The following is a 21908-nucleotide window of genomic DNA, read 5'->3' as shown; positions in this document are numbered from 1 at the left end:
AAACCACGTAGGAACTCACACAGCCAAGAGCTACACTGAGTAAAAGAAACAGAGGGAGAAAGAGAGAGAGAAGCCACTCGAGTCATCTCCAACCGTAAAAATAATTAACCAATACTCAACTGTCACGCAAGAAAATCCCCAGTGCCTGCTTTGAATTTTGCTGGAGCTCGAGGAGCTGCTTCACACTTTGCCTTAATCTTGGCCATTACCGCAACGACATCAGCGCTAACAAAGAGACTGCCCTCCAGTTTTGTTTTATAATGGCTCTCGTCCTGTCAGGGACCCCAGATGGCCAAGATTCACTACTCCTCTACACATCCTCCTGATCAAATTGGGAGGAAGAGGGAGCTGTGGCTGGGCTGAACTAGGCTATGCAGCGGCAAAAGACAGAAGCAGGCCGACCGCCAGTGACAGAGAGCGGGTGTCAAACTGATGGCCGCGGTCAGCTAATTTGCTCGTGCTCCCACAAACAAAATCAATAGAGTGGGGTAAGAAGTTGGAGGGGGCGAGTAAAAAAATAAATAAAAAAATAAAACGCCCCAGTTTCCTGATGTAGGTCAACGGCAGAGCTGTGCACCCCGACGCTGTCTGTAATTAAATAAAACCAGTTAAAAAAGTCTGCAGGAGCTGTGAACTTGAAGGGGGGAGAGGGATGAGAGAAGTGGGAGGGGACGAGGCTAGAGTGATTAATTTCATCTTTGTTTTTCTCCTCCCACAGTTGCGAGTGAGCAACATTATACAAAGTAGAAAGGTAGCCTCATTTGTGTGCCCGTTCAACGCTCGGTGCTCCCTGGGGGGGGTGGAGGAAAGTATAAAGATTCTAATGAGCTACGGAGAGAGTTCCTGAAACACTAACGTGCAGATAGAGACACACTGGGACGGTGCTTCCCCCAGCACCGGCAGCTCAAACTCTGAAGAGGGAACACCACATGTGGACCATCAATTGACAACCCGTCAACCATCACAGTGTCCGTCTGATTCTCCCTCGCCTCGCTACATCTCCTCCTCCATCTCATCCACCTCTCTTTTCCCCTTTCATTTTTTTCCTCCTTTCGTATTCTCTTCATTTCCTTTTGTGTGGTACTCAGTAGAGCCTGGCAGATCATGATTGGGGAATTCACAATGAGCCAATATCAGCTTTAAAGGCCCACATAGTCAGAACATTGGATCTCTGTCTATAAGTAGTCATTTATGGCTGACGTATTAACATAAACTGACTTGGATGATGGCAATATAAATACAATTTTTCATTCAGAGGATTATTTGATCATTTCGTGCACTTAATACCACTCAATGTCTAAACATTTAGAAGAATATCTTTCTGATTCAAATATCCCAATATCCCAAATAGGGGCATAAAAATTAATTTGACTGATAGCATTATTTCATTTTTGATAATCCTGTAGTGAAAATCTAATATTGTGACAGCCCTTATTCTAAATGTATGTAGAGCTGACACTATTAAACAAATAGCTGACTGACAGCAAATGTTTTGGCAACTTTTTGGATAACAATTGTATCATTTAAGTATTTTCCTTTCTGCCACAATTCCAAATCATTCTCTAGCTCCAGCATCCAGCTTATGAAGGTATACCGACTTTCTCAATGTTATATCACTATTGTTGGAGTATATAGTCTTTTAAACTATTGGTTGGACAAAACAAGACATATGAACACATCACCATGGGCTTTAGGAACTTGCGATGGAAACTTTTGCAATTTTTTGACATTTTTTAAAGCAAACAGTTTATTAATTGCAAAAATATTCAGGAGAATAATAATTAAATAATGATTAGTCACAGCCCTCAATCACATCACCACATTTAATAGGTTGCAACCGATGTTAAATGCAGTGACCTGAATAAGGCATCAGACAAAGCTCATCGCACCTCAATGCCTCATTTAGCAGCATTTGCCCACCACAGACAAGCTCGGATATTACAGTGATTCATTTGAGGTTTAATCTATATATGGTTAAAGATAAGGTGAGGGGTTACGGGATGCGAGTCCTAGCAAAAGAAGACGGATTTGTGCACAGGATGGTGTATTTGTTCTTGCATTCAGAAATGTGTTATCGATGTTGGCATCTGTATTTAGGTGGAGTAATATACTGGCCTTAAACATATCTATGTGTGTGTTCATTTGTGTCCAATCTCAACAAATATTAGCCAAGCAAGCACAGTCATAGCCAGACGCCGTCACCCAGTCTGTATTCCCAGGTGGGGGAGATGGTAAGGTTACCAGTGCATTAGGAAAGCCTTTGCAAAGAGGATTATGGCTGTGGTCCAGATGAGGGTCCGGGGGGAAGCTTATGTGTGACGCGTCACCACTGATGATGCCTGGAAACATTCCCCTACAAATCAATGGCCTGCTTCCAAACGGCCATTCAATCACCACCATTACCACACTAACCTTTGAACTCGATACAAGCCGGGGGAAATCGGCAGCAGAATGTTATGAAATGTCAAATTTGGGCATCTTTGTACCTGTAGTTATTGCACTTTCAAGTAGCCATCACAAATATGTGTAGCCAAGGTTACTGTCCACTGATTCAAGAAGGAAATAGTTGCGCGTTTTATCAGAATCAAAGCCAAAACGTTCTTCCTTTTCCGCTTCGGGGAAACAACAACCGCATCAGCGGCCATGCTAAAACATATGTCATAAACGTGGAGCATGCTCTACTTGTGCATCAGTATTTTTAGCATCCCCATACTCATTATGTCAGCACGACACAGCAGAAGGCCCAAGCTGGTCTGAGTGAGCCGAGAGAGAGAGAGACACAGGAAGGAAGACAATGCATGGTTCTGCCTCAAGTCGGGCATCTGCTACGGCGTGTGAGCCACTCACATGTTTCCTGGCTGTGAAGAATGTGTTTTGCTCTTCACTACTCCAATTAAGTTTATTTTTGAGGGTGATGGAAAAACAAATACGCCTCGTTTCACTGCTGTAGCGTCGTACGTCGGCGAGCTCCGGAGGTGCTGCGTAAACAAAGCCAAGAGGATGGGATTCGAGACAGAAGGCAGAAATCACTGATGCTAAGCTATCCATCTCACTGCCCTTTCAAGTGTCACTACTGAAACAACATGAAAGCACCTTTCTTCAAAAAGCTGAAAGTGCTCAAAGACTGAAATGTGATACTGGGCTTTGTAATGACCATCAAGGTCAAAATGGAAACGCTGACAGGTCATTAGGCCGTAGATAAATAGGTAGGGGGATACATGATCCAAAAAGAGATTTCCATTATTGATCCATTAACAGCAGGGATTACTCACTGGGTACTGAGTACTTCTAGAAGGGCTCTGTTGCTATTTTTACAATTCACATGCCCTTGGGGATGAAACGGTAACCGCCACGATCGCGATGTGTTTTATCACTTGACCAACAAAACCATCTGCTGTCAAAAAAGGATCTTTTGCTCTAAACACCAGTAAACGTGGCCATTTTCTCACTGACATCAAAGCTTCTGTGCTATTTCCATGCCGAGCGTCTGTGTATTTTATCTGAGGCCAGCTCTCAACACAAATTGCTTGTTAGCAAGAATAGCCAGGGGCCTCACAAGGTATGAGAACCATCCGCTGGGAGGGAAGCTGCCCTAGGATCATGTTTTGTGCCTATGTTGTGTCCATAGCCAGCATACATACAAACAATAACTCTTCTCTCCTGTCATCTCCTCTGAGCTGAGCTGAACCAACTGCCTGAGGTGTCCATCGGCCGCCATCGCCCAGACCAAGTGCTTTTTTACTCCCCGCACAAAAGGCTCTCACAGTTGGGGGTTTTCCTTCTCATTTCCCCTCTCGCCCCCACACAAAGGGGATCCATTTCATCCGCTTTTAGCAGCGCCGCTCTGCGCTTTTAGTTCTTCAGATTCCTTCCCCCTGAGGGCGCGACTGCGACTGGTGGAAGGGGGAAATAAAGACACCAGGTGGATGCTTGGAGAAGAGGTTAGGCATGTGGCAAACAGAAGCCACTTCAAGCCAATCCCACAGTGGCTGGATGTCCCCTTTTTTGGTAACGCAATGCAAGAGGAAAATAAACTGATAGCAGCGCCTGGAGTGACCCTGGTGCCTGGTTTAGTGCTCTGTTGCTTCATGCTATCTGACAGTTGGCGCAACATCAGCACATATCTTTTAATAATATAGGATTTCGGTTCTCAGTTGAAGTAGTTTACTTTCTTGCTGAGAGTTAGATGAGAAGACTGATACAGCTGTCATGTTTGTGCAGTAAATATGAAGCTGCAGGCAGCAGCCGGCTGGTTTAGCTTAGCATAATGACTGGAAGCGAGGAAACGGTTCATTTTCAACACGGATTTGGTGTTCAAAATGTAGCATTTCCGGGTAAAGAAATAGGGTTTGTCCCCTGTATGGGTCAATAGTTCGCACTGTCACTTATAAAGCCTCCATTTCATCCCGAGGGCGTCACAGGGAAGATCTCTGGTCATCCCAAAAACATTTTCCATCATCCCCAGAACGATGGGACGCCTTAAGTCTCGAGCCTTGATCTACTGCAGAGAAATGAGTAATAATAATAAACAACATTAAAAAAAACTTCTACTCCCTCTCTTCGCATTTCTCTCTCAAATGAAAGGAAAAGTCAAAACTAACCTACTGAATCAACATAAGCAATCCTCAACAGCAACTTCCAGAAAAGGAGCAAAAACAACCCCACAATGCACTGCCATGCCAACCTTTGGTGTTGCTAGAAGAAGGCTGAAAAGGCCCCATTCAATCAACGATGAGAGGCAGGAAGCGGGGAGATACTTGGTCTTCTCCCCTCAGACAAACAAAACTTCAAATAATCCAGTAGCTCAGATGTTTGGAGGGGGGGGACTTATTAATTCACGACAAGTATTTTACCAACAGATCTGTTTCTGTCTCTGCATGGTTTCAAGGCTTTCCTCTTAACTCGATAAACATACCAAGTGGGAACAGTCCCTGAAGAGGGGCTGGGTTGAAAAGAGGAGATGTATGAAGTGAAATGGGTCGCAATTGGAGGTTTAGTCAACCTGATGAATTAAACAGACTCTCCGAGGCAATAACACTCTACAACTCCCACACAATTAATTTAGGAGTTCACAAGAATCGTTCAGCTGAGGAGAACAGTCAGTTAGAAAGTAATCATATTTTGGGGCTTTGTCACCGAGACTGGAGTTAATCTCATTTCAAAGTAGTAAGTCCTCTTTTCTTTTGCCCCCATAAATCTTAAAGAAGAATACAGAATACTACACATCCTATGCCTTCTTCTTCTAGAATAAAGCTATTTCAATCAACCGAGCAGTCTTGCGCGCCAAAAATCAATTGCAATCGGCCTCAACACTTCACGTCTCGAATTGGCTGAAAAACTAAAAAAAGAAAGTAGCTGTGGTGGGCTGCAGTGAAAAGCTCTTTTGAAAGTCAGCCTGACATTAAACTGGCTTTTCTGTGCACGGCCAGAGAGAGGAAGTGAGGGGAGGTGAGTAGGACAGGCGGCAAGCCAACGCCTCGCATGCAGCAGGTTGACGTGCAGAGGAGAGGCAGGCCGTCATCTGAGGCGGCACAGCGAGTTCAGGAAACATTCGCACACACACACACACACACACACACACACACACACACACACACACACACACACACACACACACACACACACACACACACACACACACACACACACACACACACACACACACACACACACACACACAAGCACCTCGAGTGGGGCAAAGATCAAATGTAGAGGCTGTATAAACACCTATTCAACCGCAGAAGAGGTGTACACACATGGACGCACACACATTGTGCAGGTAATAAGACAGCCAACAGCAGCCAAGGTCGGAGAGAAGCTGCTGCCCAGAAATCAGCCAGGCAGCAGCTGATCCTCCCAACGTGATCGTTACAGAGACAGAGAGAGTGATGGAGACGAGGAAAACAGTTCAATCTCAGAGAGGAGAGAGAGAGGGAGAGAGAGAGAAAAAGAGAGAGATCTGAACCGATCAATGTCCCTGTCATAGCTCTTGAGCCCGCAGTCAATATACACTGCTAATATGGCATACCTGTGGTGAATGAGCAAGCAAGCATCTCTGTTTGCGCCGGAGATTTTCATGGTCAATTCTGAATCCATCATCACTAAAAACCAAATATGTGTACACAGAGCGTAAACGGGGCCGAAGAAGGGAGATGAGCAGACAGATTGACAAGAGAAGACAACAAAGTTCCCACCGTGGCTTTTTTATCGAGGCAGAAGTAATAAACAGCAGAGCATAAATGAAAAGGATGAATCGTCATTCTGATGAAGTTTCTGCACTGTGGCCAGCATGAAGAAAAAAAAACAGCTGCCTCTGCCGTTAAGAAAACACTGATGAAACATGTACCAAGGACAGAAATAGAAGAGACACAATGGGACAGAAAGCGAACCGAGGGAAACATGAACATACCGTATGTCTGCCTGCTATGCACAAGTCAAAGCAATGGACTTATGACAGACACCTCCTGATGAAAGATCCTGTCCCTCTTAGTTACTGCTGCTACGCCTGTCAAGCTTTCCGTTCGTGCACATGTGTGAAACAGTGGCCGATTTACCACTCTGACTTTTCAAACAGAGAAATACTAAAGCAAGCTCCTCGTTTTTTTTTTTAGCCAGCGAGCATTGATTTTTCCTAGAGAGGTTAGATTTATTAACTTAACAGAATAAAGGCTTTATTGTTTGTATTTTCACTTTGACAGGAGAGAGGGCTTTGAAAATATTGAGGACAAACCTCAAAAGAAAAAAGCAAAGCTATTTCTGGTAACAAGTTTAAAGAAAAATAAAAGCATAACCTTTTGTTGCTTTATTCTAGTGACCGGTTAAGTGATCGTTCTAGCTGCTGCTGTGCGTATAACCTTGTGCTAACCATGATTGAAAGACTGGATGATCAATTTGGGTAAAAAGAAGTATAAAAGTACTTTCTTTATATCTTCAAAATGGTGAGAAATCTGTTTCTGCAATGCTTGTATCTTGTCCACTGCCAAGTCTCTTAATCTAAAACAAGCACTTTTGGGATTTAAAATTTTGCACTTGCAATAACTTCAAAAAGACAGCTTTCAGATCTCATTTCAAAATGATGTGAAAGGGATTTGATGGGAAGCAGGAGGATGTAGCACAACAAAAAGACGTATAACATCTGCCGTAGAAACAGCTCTACTCCAAAGCCTGTGGGGCGTCTTGCTGCTTTATCATCTTCAGACTTTCCAGTCCACTGGGACACACGAAAATACGGCATACAAAACGTGCACACAAGCACGTAAACCTGCATATGCAACATTAGATACACACAGCCGAACACACACAGCATCTGGGGATATCTAGGACAGGTGAGTGTGGATCCAGAGGGGGAAAGAGGGGGGGGAAGAGAGAGGCACATGTGAAAGAGAGATAAAGGTGGAACAGAGTGCAGCACAGATAGAGGGAAGTGGGCTACAGAAAGAAGGGAAGAGAAAATAAAAAAACCCAGACAGAAAAGGAATGAGTGAGCGATAGATGAGGGGGGAAAAAAAGAGGCAGAAAGTGAGATAAGGGTCATCACAGTGTGACCTTCTGTCTCTGGAAACAGTTCACTCTGCAAGAACGAGCAGGAGTGTGGAGGGGTGGAGGGAAAAGGATACTAAGAGGAGAAACAGGAAGCAAAAGGAGACAATTCAATAAAACAGAAATACAAAAGCAGTTTTCATTCAATTAAGGAATTTCCAGACAACAGTAGAGGAGAGGGAGAACAGATGGGTCGGCCAGCAAGGTGAGGACAGTACTGTGAGTGAACTGCCGGCCAAGGTCCAGCATAGGCGTCAACAAGCTTTCTGTCTGAAGACCTTTCACCCTTCTTCCATTGTCTCTGTCTCTGTGGCAGACATTAATCCTGACTGTCACCCTGCCGTCAAACTCCTGACAATGTCCTCAGTGACCTGAGCCGGGCTGCGATGCTTTACAGAGGAACTGAGCCAGAGTCCAGCTGCACTATTCGGGGGGACAATTTGGTTGTTAAAAGTATGTCGGCAGTTGAAGGAATTTAGGTCATGTCCACAAATCTATCTATAGTCCTTTGTTGTGGCACTACATCCACACTCAACTAGAGGTTCATACAACTTGAATATGATTTTTTTGAAAAGACTCAAAAGTGCAATTTAAAACTACAAAGTGAATACACAGTCGATATGTTTTGCTAATAAGATTTAGTGATAACTTTTGTTACCAATAGTTCTTTTTGATAGTTTGATTTGAGGAATAAAATATATTTTCTAAATGCTTTTCTTTTTTATTCATGCTAGCAGCACAACTCGACAACCATGGGAGGTATTGCAATGATCCACTGACTTAAACCAGACAGCACTGACAAATTTAGTTTTCAACTGGATGTCCCGCTCAGCACATTGGTCACAATTCTTTAAAAAAACACATTTAAAGGATTCACATTGAACATTGTATTGGTTAAAATCAGATGACACACTTGTATCTGCTATTTGAATCCCTCCAAACACTGATAGTGATAACAGCCTTTAAAACCCTGCACAGGTCCTGTATATCCTTTTGAAAAGATCCCAAATACATATACACATGTACCTATTAATGAAAGCAGCTATAGATATGTGATCAGCTACTATATGCTGCATACAGATAATAAGCATAAGGCTGAGCGGAGTACATTTCAGTATGTCAGCAGTCATGTCAGCAGAGTCAAACCAGCATTTCTTTGGTATTGGTGGTAACAAACCAGTTTGTTGTTTGCCAATGATCAGAAAACTCAAGGAAAACAAGAAAAAAAAAGAACACATGATCAATTCTCTGTGTGGACATATATATGTACAGTTTAAATTGGTTAGGATATGTCCTTACTCATGAAACCACAAAGGGATAGGATGAAGAGAAACGATGCTCTAATAAAAAAAAAAAAAACGCCCCATTGCAGATTTGGCCTGATGAGGGTCAATCATCCCAAATAGAATTTCACTTAAGAGCAAAACAAAGAACAGGACCAAAGGGATCTGTACAAGTCTCCTCTTGCACATCCCCCACTGTGACTGTGTGAATGACAGTGGTAGAGGCCAATTCCATATTCAAGAAATTACCAAGGTAATTGAATACAGAGACGTCCACGACCATTAGCCCTTTACATTCTTAAATTATGCATATGTCCTTTAAGCAAGTCTTGACATTTTATCAGCCATCAGTGATACATTAATGATATAAGATTTATCCTGAACAGACCATAACTACTTTTTTATTAGCATGTTAATAATGAATTAAGCAGACTAGCTTTAGTAACTTGAGGTTGAGCAGAGGTAGCTATTACTGAAGCTGGGTTTATGGGAAAATGGAAGCCTTGAGGTCATTCTGTTGCACAGGGTCACCCACACAAACGCTCACACCAATCAATTTACACTTCCTTTATGGTCAATACACAGATAGATAACAGCTGCAGTACACAGACCAGTGCAGCCAATCTGGGGTTTTTTTCTGCCGTAAATGCGCAAAAAAGTGTCTCTCGACGCGTAAACAGCTCTTCCCACCCGCCAATCACAGTGATTGTCACCGGCAGACGCCCTTCGTTTTATGAAAGTGGCACGTCAGTCATTTTTTCCCCCGGCCCACGCAGATGACAAAAACACACACACACACACACACACACACACACACACACACACACACAGAAGCGCTGCTGATCAGTTAAGCTGCTGAATTCCTAATAGGACATATCCCATTAACCTCTTTCACACAGGGATCGGGGATTGATATTGGGGAAAGTGAACCACAACAGGCCTGTTACAGGCACAGAGTATTTCATAACATTGAAGCTAGCCAAAAAGCTGCACATTTCATTTAGTATCTTAAAAGCAAAAAAAAACAAAAACGAATTACCCCAAGAAATCACTTCGCTTTCATTACATTTTCTGATCTAAAACCAGTGCACGAGTGAGCCTCTTAAAAAAAAGATATGAGACAACCATTTGAAACCAATAATTCACGTCCAGTCAAGTTGAAATATCGGCCATTATAATAGCCATACGCATTCTGGTGAACGGGAAATCACTCGTCCATCTCGGAGCAGAAGCATCATCTCCCTCAAGCAGGCACGCCAGACTGCCACTGGAGTGGAGATGCAGGAAAGCCCCCCCCCCGGCTGCCTGTCTCAACATAATACATACAGCATATTGGCTTGTTTGTGTCACCAACCCCAATGGGATACACAAGGGTATCCCCAGCGTGTGGTGACGGACAGCTGGAAGGAGGTGGAAAAGAAAAAAATAGGTAATTTATTTTTCATTTCCACAGAATATTACTGAGAACTGTATCCTTTTTCCTGTTTCTATTATTTGATTGTCTGATTATGAATCCAAACAAACAGACGACGTTTGTGCGGTTTGGGTGTTTTCTTTCATAATTGAGGTCTCCACAATAAATAGAGCATGATTTAATTGAACAACACAAACGAACCAGCGGTGGCTTTTCTCCAATGTCTGTCCTCACGTCTCAGGCCACAGTGGCTCATTATGGTTCGGGGTGAATCAGCAATGAGTACAAGGCTCACTGAGACCCGTCATATGTCACATGTCCATGTAGATTTATTTAACCCATACATGATGCACACACCAGGGAATAGCTTGTGTATAATAGTGGGCTGGGTGGTTAACTCTCTTCCTCTCTATTTCTTCCTTCATTTTCTGCATCTGTTCAAGTCACAGGGGACCCGCCCACAGTCTCCCTCCACGTTGAATGATTGCATTGGGCGAGTATGTGTGCAAAAGTGTGTGTGTGTGTGTGTGTGTGTGGAGGAGAAGGGGTGCTATCTCTGCAGATGGAGACGAGGCAGCGGGCGAGGAAGCAATTACAAGCTGGTAGGCCTCACCTCCCCCCCCCAGCCCTCTCACATACATCGCCCTGGGGCCTTGCTGCATTAGGGAATCATGGGTATAATGGTGGAATGGGCCTCTGGGCCCCCTCCAAAACAACCTGCTAATCCCCCTGCGGAGTGTGGGGGGAGGGGCTAAATTCGGGGGTAACAGGGCAGGGCGGACGGCCCGACAATGAGCCCTCCCCTGACACGCGCCAGCACCCTCAACCTCCATCAACCCCCCCCTCCAGTCAAACACGGCGACATTCCCCCAAGGGAAGGAACCAGCGATGTCAGCCCTGGGAGAGCAGGAAACCCTCCGGCCCCGACACTGGCCCTCCACCGCAGCCAGGGCCCCGAGCAGGAACATTCAATCAGGCCGCCGTACCATTCTGTATTTATCTGATGCTGACCACTTGCCTTTCCCACAACACTCGAGGAACGGAACAGGAACGCTAAATCACGCTCCTCCGGCCGTCGGTGGAGAATTCAACGCACACAAATCCGAAACCAACTCGTTAAAGCGGTTTAATTATGTGTCTAAATTATGATGAGCAATGACATGCTTGATTGGTTGTATCAGAGGGTCTTAATGAGGAGAAAGGCCTCACTCTGTTTGTCTACAGCGTTAACTCTGCGTCGACTCTAAACATGACACGATGCAGCCTCCAGTATGTTCTGTAGTCAGTGATTAAGTCAAAGTGTGTTTGTCTTCAGTGACATTCGGGACAGATTATCCATCATGCATTTTGAAGAGACATTCTTGGGTACATCTGTCATCCAGTAATCTCTTATCCTCTTGTGCCTAATCTTATAGGTTTTACTAGAAACCTAACCCTTCTTTTGTGCTCAGAAACATGACTTTGATGTAAAAGATTCTCCCTCTTGGCTCAATCTAATGTCTCCATATCCCACGTCCATTTAGGAGTCAGATATTAACATCATCTCATCAATCTTCCAACCTTGTTGCTTCAGGGTAAACAGCAGTAATCACTTCACTGGTGGGCTAATGGGCGCCTTAACATCGACTCGCCGAGAGTCCATTCATATTTCATCAATGGCAGTGGCCCCTCCGTCCTCCCAGGGCCCCCGCTTCGCTAGTAAGGCGAATCGACATCAAAAGATGCAACCTTCCAATTACACAGCGAGATGTTCTGATCTCATCTCGATTTGGCTCGAGATCAAATGTTCCTGCAAGGATCCAAGGATTTCCAAGCCCCCCTTTAGTTGGTCAGCCTCCCTGTCAAAAGGGGATAAAGTGTTCGCTGAAGGCACCTGGATGAGATCACATTTAAAATGGCTACGGTGGGGACTTACTTGTAGCAATATTTAGATACCACAGTAATTCTACAGCATGGATATTCATGAACGGCCCCACATGACTGGAAATAAAAAGTAATAACAGGTGTGGATCTATGATGTTAATTCTACTAAAGGTGTGATTTAACTATTTCAGGTAGTGTTTTTCTATAAAGTGTGGAGACCTGTGGAAAGACAACAGTTGTTCTGCTGGCTTGAATTATTTAGGGTGAGACTCAATCTGAGGGTCAAAGGTCACAGCTGGTGAGAGTTTATTTTGCCACAAGGATTAAACATTTGGTTATCCTTGTCCCCCTGTAAAATATCGGCGAACTTGGAAACCAGCTAATGGAATATTTTACAATGGCCTTTGTAATAACCATGCTAACTAAAATGCAAATATTCTAGAAACGCCAGAGTGAAAATGCTAAGTATTTAATTTCATTGGGATTATCTGATGAATATTAAATTATTTATGAAGGGCAGTACAGGAATAGCTTTGTGTTGTGTCAGTTGTGTGTTGTTTCCTAAGAAATGCTCGTCAGAAGGTCAATTGCACATTTGTCCTACAGGAACTGAAAGGACTGCGTTCAACAATTTCTGTGACTTTTCGAAAGCACCCGTCCAACATTCATGTCCAGCTCATGCAGTGATTGACCAGCTGTGCAGAAGTGAGATGTGGTCAGGCATCATCTCATAGGAACTGCTTCTTTTATAGTATGACCCGGTCCTCATGATTCCCCTTTAAAGTCCCAGTCAAACAGCAGTTAAAGCATCTTAAGCTTCTGTAATGTGACATATTCCCCAATCTTTGAGCGGTGTATACAGTTACATGAGGGATTTCAATCAATGATAATATTAAGGAAAGTTGATTGACTTTTTATATTATAATATGAGAAAAATAGATTTTCTTTGCAAATGTTTCGCACATATCATTAAATAGGTGCACAGTATAACCGGGGATGTGATATTAAAGGGTTAAAAAGGCATTTCATCTTGACTTCAAACTCTCTAAAGTCTCCATTTACCCACTAAATCAGAATGAATGAACCCCATCTCCAGAAACTGATAGAGAATGTACAGTACAAACAAAACAAAACATCAGAAGCACATGAAGCTCTCTGAGCATCAGCCTGAAAAAACACCAAAACATAAAAAATTGCTCTTATTATAGCTAAAACTAGCGTGTACAATCAAACAGTTCCTCGCCGTATCTTTGTGTGCGTGTGAGTATGTGTGCGTGTGTGTGTGTATCATGAAACCCTGAATTTCCTAACAGGAAAACATCCCAGTTCCTTCCTTAAAAAGGACCAGGCCACAAAGAAGTGACACGTTGCCAAAACATGTCTTAAAAAACAAGTCACAGCCAATTAAATAAGTGTTATTGATGATACCGCGGGGAAAATATGGAATTTGGGAAGAAGCCTAATCCAATTAAAAGAACCCTCCCTTGCAATTTGGGGACAATGGTGAGTATTTAGCCTTCAAAATAAATGTCTTCCTTTTATCCAGTCCAAATGAACTTTGACAGATGGGTTAAGGGAGCTAAATTGAATAAATGAATTCCGCTCTATCAAAATATTGGAGCTATGGGCTCTGGGGGACTTTGCTCTGCACAGGATTATGTATAATATAGCTGCACAGTGACTATACTACAAGTATCAAGGCTTTAGCGGTGACATAGATAGAGAAGGGAAACAAGTTTACACCAGGGAGAGATTTAGCAGTCAAGTGATCAGACCACAGAGTGTGACAGAGAGAGAGGCCAAGGCGACTCTCTGGTTCACTGTGCTTCACTGATTTCAGGTCACAGTAGCAAGGTGGCATTTTAGACAGTGAGCAGCATTTACAAACAGCCTGCGAGCCCACTTTATTATGCAACCGGACAAGAAAAGAGAGCACATTGAGGCAAAACATGTACAATCTCTTCATCATATCACAGCCGTATAGTAGTTTTACTGAACCACTTTTCCCCTGGCATCCTTGCAAAGATTACAAAAATGATCATTGGCTGGTTTTCACGGAGGCTGTGGGATCATGTAGGGACCAGAGCATCACACACACACACACACACACACACACACACACACACACACACACACACACACACACAGACAGAGAGAGAGAGAGAGAGAGAGAGAGCAGACCAATATCTCTCAGGGATATAATTATGAGACATTTAAACCGCCTCTCAGCTCCCGCATCTCAATGAGACCCCTGTTTTTTGGGGGGTTTTTGAGGGTAAAGACATGGAAAGAAGAAATTCCAACCACAACAACAACAAGACCAAGGCTGTTTGGTTTTTTTTTTCCCCCCCCCCACCTCCCCACTCTACATTTGGCTTCGGTTGCGTTGTTGTCGCTTGTTTGTCTCACTTCAGTGTTTGATCCAGGGCCCTGGAACAATGCACCGAGAGAGAGAGAGAGAGAGAGAGAGAGAGAGAGAGAGAGAGAGAGAGAGACACACACACACACACACACACACACACACACACACACACACACACACACACACACACACACACACACACACACACACACACACACACACACACACATCAACAGGACCTCTCAAGGTCCACCGCAATCTCAACCCCCCTAGATGCATTAAAATAAAGAAAGGGTCTATTTTCTTTTGTGGTTTTCTCAGATTTCTATTTATTTCAAAATAATTGGCAGAGGTTGTGCGCAAAATACAGAAATACAGCGATTGACTGGAAAGCAGCTGATTTCAAACAGACACAACATAACATAGCCATCGGGTCGGGATAGCCCACTAGTTAATAACCTGACAACGCAATTTTATTTTATACTAGTGGGGAAAATCACTGGTATAAAAAAATTAAAAATAAAATGTGTCTGTTCATATAGCAAACCGTGGAGGGGTCAGATCGACAAACCCCTATGCTTTGCAATGTGGCAGTCAGACGAAATCCAAGCTCTCATCACGGGGCTGTGTATGAAAGGGAGCTGATGCTGCCTTTCCCAATATAAAGACAATCAATCACACACAAACAATTGGCAAAATGCTTGAAATCATCATTCGTAGAGCCGGTTCACCTCCAGACAACCACCGTCCATACATTTACACATGTCCTACAAACTGAATGGATTTTTAAAAAAAACAAAAAAAAAAACATAAAGCGTGAAAAACTTACCGACGCCGTATTTCTCATGTTCCGTAGGTATCCACATGTTTACGGTCGGCACATTTAAGTGAGTGGTCTGAATAGCGGGTAAATGCAGGTTTTTGTTGCCGTGCAACGCATTCTATTGGTGTGCGCTCCTCCGGTCTGTAGCAGGAGTCATTGTTTAGGTTACAGACACACACACACACACACACACAGAGAGAGAGAGAGAAAGCGCTGCTGCTGCTGCTGCTGCTGCTGCTCGTAGTGGTACGGAGAAGTGCTGCGTTCTGGTGCAGTCGGAAATGTGAAGACTACAAGGTCAGCGCACTTGAAGGGCCCAGCGATATGAGATTGTGTGTTATTGCCCAACGTCGTGACATCAGGGGGCAGAGTGCACGAGTTCTGTGTTCAGTGTATCTTGTGTTTAACTTGACGTATTTCAATACTTTGACACGTGATTTAACCATCAAGTTTTTTTTTAGTTCTCAGGCCAAAATTAGAAATGGCTTTGTGAAATTGAGATTACAGAAATATTGGATGTATAGGCCACGTGATGTTTTGTCCTGCTGACATTTGCATTTCTCTAGACTGCATGTTTGCATTGGTGCTAGTGGTTTACCATTCCCACATATTTAAGAAATAGATTTATATATATATATATTGTTTAGTGAATTGCTGACACCATAGTTAAAGCTAAAGCAGGCAAATGTATGATAGAAAAGTTATAGGCAACAGCCTATCTTACTGACATGACACATTTATGACCTTCCACACAGGTATCAACAAATTCACACACAGGGTGACATATTTGCTATAAAACAAGTTATACAATGATGACAACATACATAAGACCTCTTCATCCTACCAGACTGTTATTACGCCAAATAATGACGATTCGCCAAGATGTCCAACCTGGGTTTTTATAATTTTATATCATAACTACTTGAGTTTGCAAGCAGCAGCTGTGATTTACAAAATCAGACATAGGAAGCCCCGAGGAGTACTTGAATGCAGCGACATAGCCTGCGCAACGAGAAACGAGAGCAATGCATTCTGGGACTTGTAGTATAACGCAGTCACTTCGATTTGGATATGAAGATCACATTTTAGTATATTTACAGTAGTCAGAGTATTCTTCCGTTGTTTACCTTTCTATCAGACATTAGCTTATAAGAAAGAAAGAAAGAAAGAAAGAAAGAAAGAAAGAAAGAAAGAAAGAAAGAAAGAAAGAAAAAGAAAGAAAGAAAGATGAACTTACTGTTTTTTGGGGAAACTCTCATATTACTCCTATAACAATACACGTAAGCAAACATTCACATTTCACATTAGACATTAGACCATTCATTTCAGGGTATTAGTGTAGAACTTGACCTTGTTACAGCGGAGAATCCCATCTTGGACCCACAGGCCTTCTACTGGGACAACTGGTTCATGAAACATACATGAGACTGAATGAGGGGAAGCCGAAAACTGGAGAATGTTCCAAAGCCAAAATGAAAGAGTTCAACACACAGCTCTGTATGTGCACGAGGTGGTGAGTTTGTACATGCCTGTGTTACATGTGGGGGCGTGCATGTACACCCAATGTGACACGTTTTTTATGAGCCGTGTCCTCAACATCTAATAAATACATAGCACCCATAACCCCACCCACCCCCCCCCTTTTTTTTTCACTCCCTACTTACTCTCATCATCTGCCTGGGTGTAGCTGGTGTTGTGTTGAGTACAAAGGATTTTTTTTTGTCAAAACCCATTCTAATGCACGTTCATTTCCCCATGCTGCAAATGGTGCATTAAAATGCTTTGAAGTGTCAAATGTGCCTTTCTCTTCTCTGTCTCTCATCACTAGTTCGCATGTCCACTTACCCATCCAGCTTTGTAGTTTACATGGTGAATTATGAATGGATGTGCCATGAAAAAGCAACCCGAAACACGCTGCTGGCTTGGTAGGTTAAAGTACATACCATGTGCTTAGGGCATCATGGGCCGCCTGTCATCCCCTTTTCTTATCACCCCTGTTTCTCTCACTGTACACAATAACACAGCATGTAAAGCAAATGTCATGGAATACAACATTTAATTAAATAAAGCAGGAACAGATAGAGCTGGATTAGTTTTACAGTGCATATCCATGTTGCAGTGCTTCATCCCCATCCGGGCTCCTTCGATATTTCTGATTGGAGAGGTGGGGGGTTGTTGGAATGTTCTACTCCACATATGAATAAATCATAAGCCGGGGAGCAAAGTAAGACCGAAGCCCAATGGATTCATCCCTGCGAGGACAGGAGATTGGAGCCAGTCTGCTCTTTTAGAAACTGGAAACTAGACTATGATCTGCATCAGTGAATCACTTCGCAAACTTTGGGCTGCCATCACATTATGCTTGAGATGGAGGTCGAAAAATATGGCAAGATAAACAAGAAAACAGGAATGGAACAGATAAGAAAGATTGTGTAGCCTACAGCTAAATGGGTCCTGACTGAAATTATGTAGTGTCTTGTAGTGTGAATGCAACCAATAGCATAATAAGACAGCATTTCCTAAATGATGACGCTTGATGAAAAGTCTTACCAAAGACAGATTCATCTGGGGACCACGGGTGTCTTTACAAAATTTTCGGACAATTCATCCAACAGTTGTTGAGAGGAGTCAGTGTTGACAAGTGTTGATCTGACAAACAGATCATGCAATCAACATTGCCATCCCTTGAACCACATTGCTATTGTGGCTTAAAATACTAAGCTATAGTATATTTAGCAACAAATTTGCTGTACTTTTAAGGCCTGCGATGTGAAATCATGTGAAACTGTAACCTCAGACTGACAGAGAATAATGAAGTGGCAGCCAGGGGGCGAAAAAAGCTGATCCGAGGTTTCATATCTGTTCACTAACCACGCTGTGAAAGGATTTTCATGGTGGACTGAGGACAGGATTCTGTTTAGGACTTGATTTCTCATTCCCTTTATCTTCTCACCTCCCCCTCCCTCTCCTCTCATCCCTTGTCCATTCTCAGTGTTGGTACACATCTTCATGTTTGCTCCGAGTTTCATCATGGGGTCCCATATGTTCCCTGCAGGGCGCCATAGTTGGGAGCGTGACTGAAGAGGATGGAAGGAAGATAGAGTCGGTCATTTACACATAGTTCCGCTAGCCCAGATGGACTATGAAGATTGCTTAGCATTTCCGCCACTCAACCACCAGCCTCTTTTCATCTCTGTCCCATAGCCACATATAAACACAACATCTGTGACGCATAAATCAAAATGGCTAACTGCTTTAGCATCATCCAGGAATCCATTGCTTTTGTAACAAAACAAGTTGTAAAGGAGATGCGAGACGACATGGTCAGTGATGCGTTTTAAAGCCACATTAGAGCTTTCAGGTTTCATTGAAGTACAACACTGATTTCTTTTTCGTGTCCGCTCGATTTTTTCCCCCCTTTGGGCATTAAAACACGATAACTACAACCTGGTTTATTTGTCAAAAAGTGAGACCACACAAGGTTGATGTACTTTGCTGGCCGGGTGGAGCAACAACATTTCTGGCTTATCTCAAGAGACCACTGCCTATCACCTCTTCTAAGCACTTCTCAGCTTTTGATTTAATTCACATGAAGTGCAGGTCCGATGGGGGGGGGGGGGAACATATGCCTCCTTCAGCTCACACACAGCAGGCGATATCCTCACCTCCAGTAAAAACAGGACTCTAAAAATAGCAATGAAAATAGGCTGTGCCTTACAAGAACAACACCCCTCACTGTACATGGTGCCATATGAAGGATGCATCACACAGCCAGAAACCTCTGATGAAGAATAGTGGCCTTAATTACTTTGCATTTCCTAGACCGCACATTTACAGTATTGGCACGTTTACTGTAGATTCGAAAGAAATTAGACATTTGCACCTTGTATATAATGTGTAATGCCATTTTTGGGTATTAATCTACCCATAAATGCCATATATGTGTCATATTCACACAAACATGTGGATCTATATATACATGTATGTTCACACATAGACATGGCACATATTATATACACATGGTGTACAATATAACGAAGCCAATGTGGGATCCACAAACAATACAAGCACTGCGAAAGAGTCAGGTTGAATTTAAAATAAACATGTGTCAACATAGACACTTAATAAAATCGATTAAACCTTTAAATGACTGCAGGGGTCTTCAGCCATGCTAGCGGCTTTAAGCTAAATGCTAATATCAGTGCGCTAACATGCACACAGTGACAATGCTACATTGCTAATATTATGTTTATTGTGTTAGTTTAGCATGTTAGCATGCTATGTTTAAGCAAAAGCTGCGACTAATGAGAATGCCATAAGCTGCCTTATGTTTTTAGTCATAATACAGCGGAGACATTCATGTTTTTAGCTGATGAAAAGTTTAGGGATCATAAAACCCATCCTGAGGGGAATATGAATATGTGTACCAAATTTCAGGGCAATCAATCCAACACTTGAACATAAGTGGTGGACTGACACATCCATCTTTCCAGCTAAGCTTCTACAGCTGCTGAAAACCCTTGAAAACCTAGGTATTGCCAGATATCTGATTATTATCACTGTCTCCATCTGAACAACATGAATGATCGAGCCGCTTCTGCATTAGAGACTCTGGATGAAAGCAGCACATCAGCTCAACTATTTCCTCCTCTCCGCTGGGCCTTCGCATCAAACCTTGTTTTGGCTAGATGTAAAAATAGACCTCCTCCGTCTCCCTCCTTAGCATCAACACGGAATACACCGATGGATGATTTGTCATTGGTTTGATATGCAAAACCGCACTCAGAAGCTATGAAATATGATTTGCAGCACAGAAATGGATCCTGTCATCTGAAAGTGTTCGCTGTGGGAATCAAAAGACTGAAAAGTACAGTGTTTTCCTCCCATGTTCTCACTTATGTGGTGTAACAGATACACCTAAAACGTTTACTATCAGCAAGCTTATGAGTCACTTCAGTCGGCTAAGTTATAATTTATTATGTACAGCTACTGCTTGTTTCCAGCTGCTATTTACATTTGTAAAGACATTTTTGCTCCTAGGATTTCAGTTTTCAGCACATTCCCAAAGATCTTTGATGCCCATGGGATCTGAACCCAGATCGTGCTTCAAGATATAAACAAGTGGAGTCAAAAGGAGCTGCTCTGTCCTCCTTATACCAAACCTCATCTGTTATCTCCTTTAGCCTATGAAGTGGTCTTTTTCATCTGCTTGGCCTCCAGCGAGCCTCTGAACAGACGAGCGCTTCAGCTACTCACAAAATATATCATATGGTCATTTGCCACCCTGGTAACATTCAAGGCGATTTTATTTAAACGCTTCCGCTGAACTGTATGATTATGAGTCCCCTCGTCCATGATGATCATGTTTTTTTTTTTACTGTACTTACAAGTGTTTACCATGGAAGAAGAGAAACTGTGTTGGATGCGGCCAGCTAAACAATTGTCTTTAGACTCATATTACCAAGACGAGATGTATCCCCAAAAGCCACATTTTCCTCAGGTTACAGTTTTTGGTTCATGGTAAGTGCAGGCCCCAGATTGGGCATCTATGAATGTGCTTTTATGACTAATGGTCTGCAGGGCTCCCACGTCCCTCGTGCTGTTGCACACTGTGGGTGCAATATTACAATATACAGCCACCTGGACCCCAACACCCACCAGCAAAACCATAATTGTGTACGAAGACACACACACACACACACACACACACACACACACACACACACACACACACACACACACACACACACACACACACATGCTGGACAGATGGCTGACATAAATGGCTGTATCTGTTAGCTGGTTGAAAGCAATCCTTTGCAATGGGTCCCCTCCCCACACCTACCCACATGCATGTTTCATCTCAACACAGCACATACACACACATAGAGAAATAATCATATTTTATGATTTAAAAGTAATAATTTGAAAATAATGTGTGAAAGGCTAAAATATCTAGTTTGCAAAAACATAAATTGCTCATTTAGCAGCCTTAACCAGGCAGAGCAAGCCTGTCAAACATTGGATTTGTCCACATGCTGAGGCAGTGTGCATGAGGTTGATTTAAAACTTGACAGCTTTAACCATTCAATAGTCAGCTCGAGACAATGTATTCAACCAACAAATGGAACTAATGTTAGCATAATTAGCTACCTAGCTGGAACTGATAAAAATCAGCTAGATGCAGTTGTCATGTCAGCTCCCCAAATGAACAATTTGCACGCTATAACTGAGAAGCCACTGTCTGAAATCCGTACTTGTTCATAAAAGCATTACCATTTGCTGTTTCAGCAAAAAAAAAGGACTTTCCAGAAAATATTTTGCTATTATAAAGGAAGTGACAACATTATATATGTGCTAAAAGCGGATTATTAGGAATAAAGAAGTAGACCTGGATAGAAAAAGCACTGAGCCAAAATATAAAGAAAATCATACAAAAAGAGTAGATGAAGGGAAGAGGAATTAGATTGTAAGCATTTTCCGGATTTGTTTCACTTGTTTTTACTTTAACTCAAATGAAAGAGTCATCACCTTATTGAATAACATGTAAAGAGTCCATGTGCACAAACATGCAATCTTTTTGTTTCTCAACTGAGTCATCTGTCTTACTCATATCTGTAAAAC

At 42.7% G+C, this 21908-nt stretch overlaps 1 protein-coding gene across 1 annotated transcript in view; it reads right to left on the bottom strand.

The window, feature by feature from the left end:
• The window catches only part of dock4b (dedicator of cytokinesis 4b), a 112264-nt gene extending 96729 nt beyond the window's left edge, over nt 1–15535 (bottom strand). The window contains 1 exon segment of the mRNA XM_054624425.1: nt 15291–15535. Within this exon segment, the coding sequence (XP_054480400.1) occupies nt 15291–15327 (37 nt within the window). The 5' untranslated portion in view covers nt 15328–15535.
• Nucleotides 15536–21908: the final 6373 nt, after the last annotated feature.

This window comes from Anoplopoma fimbria, chromosome 23, assembly GCF_027596085.1.
Source record: "Anoplopoma fimbria isolate UVic2021 breed Golden Eagle Sablefish chromosome 23, Afim_UVic_2022, whole genome shotgun sequence".
NCBI classification, from domain to species: domain Eukaryota; kingdom Metazoa; phylum Chordata; class Actinopteri; order Perciformes; family Anoplopomatidae; genus Anoplopoma; species Anoplopoma fimbria.
This window is presented reverse-complemented; position numbering and strand designations above follow the sequence as displayed.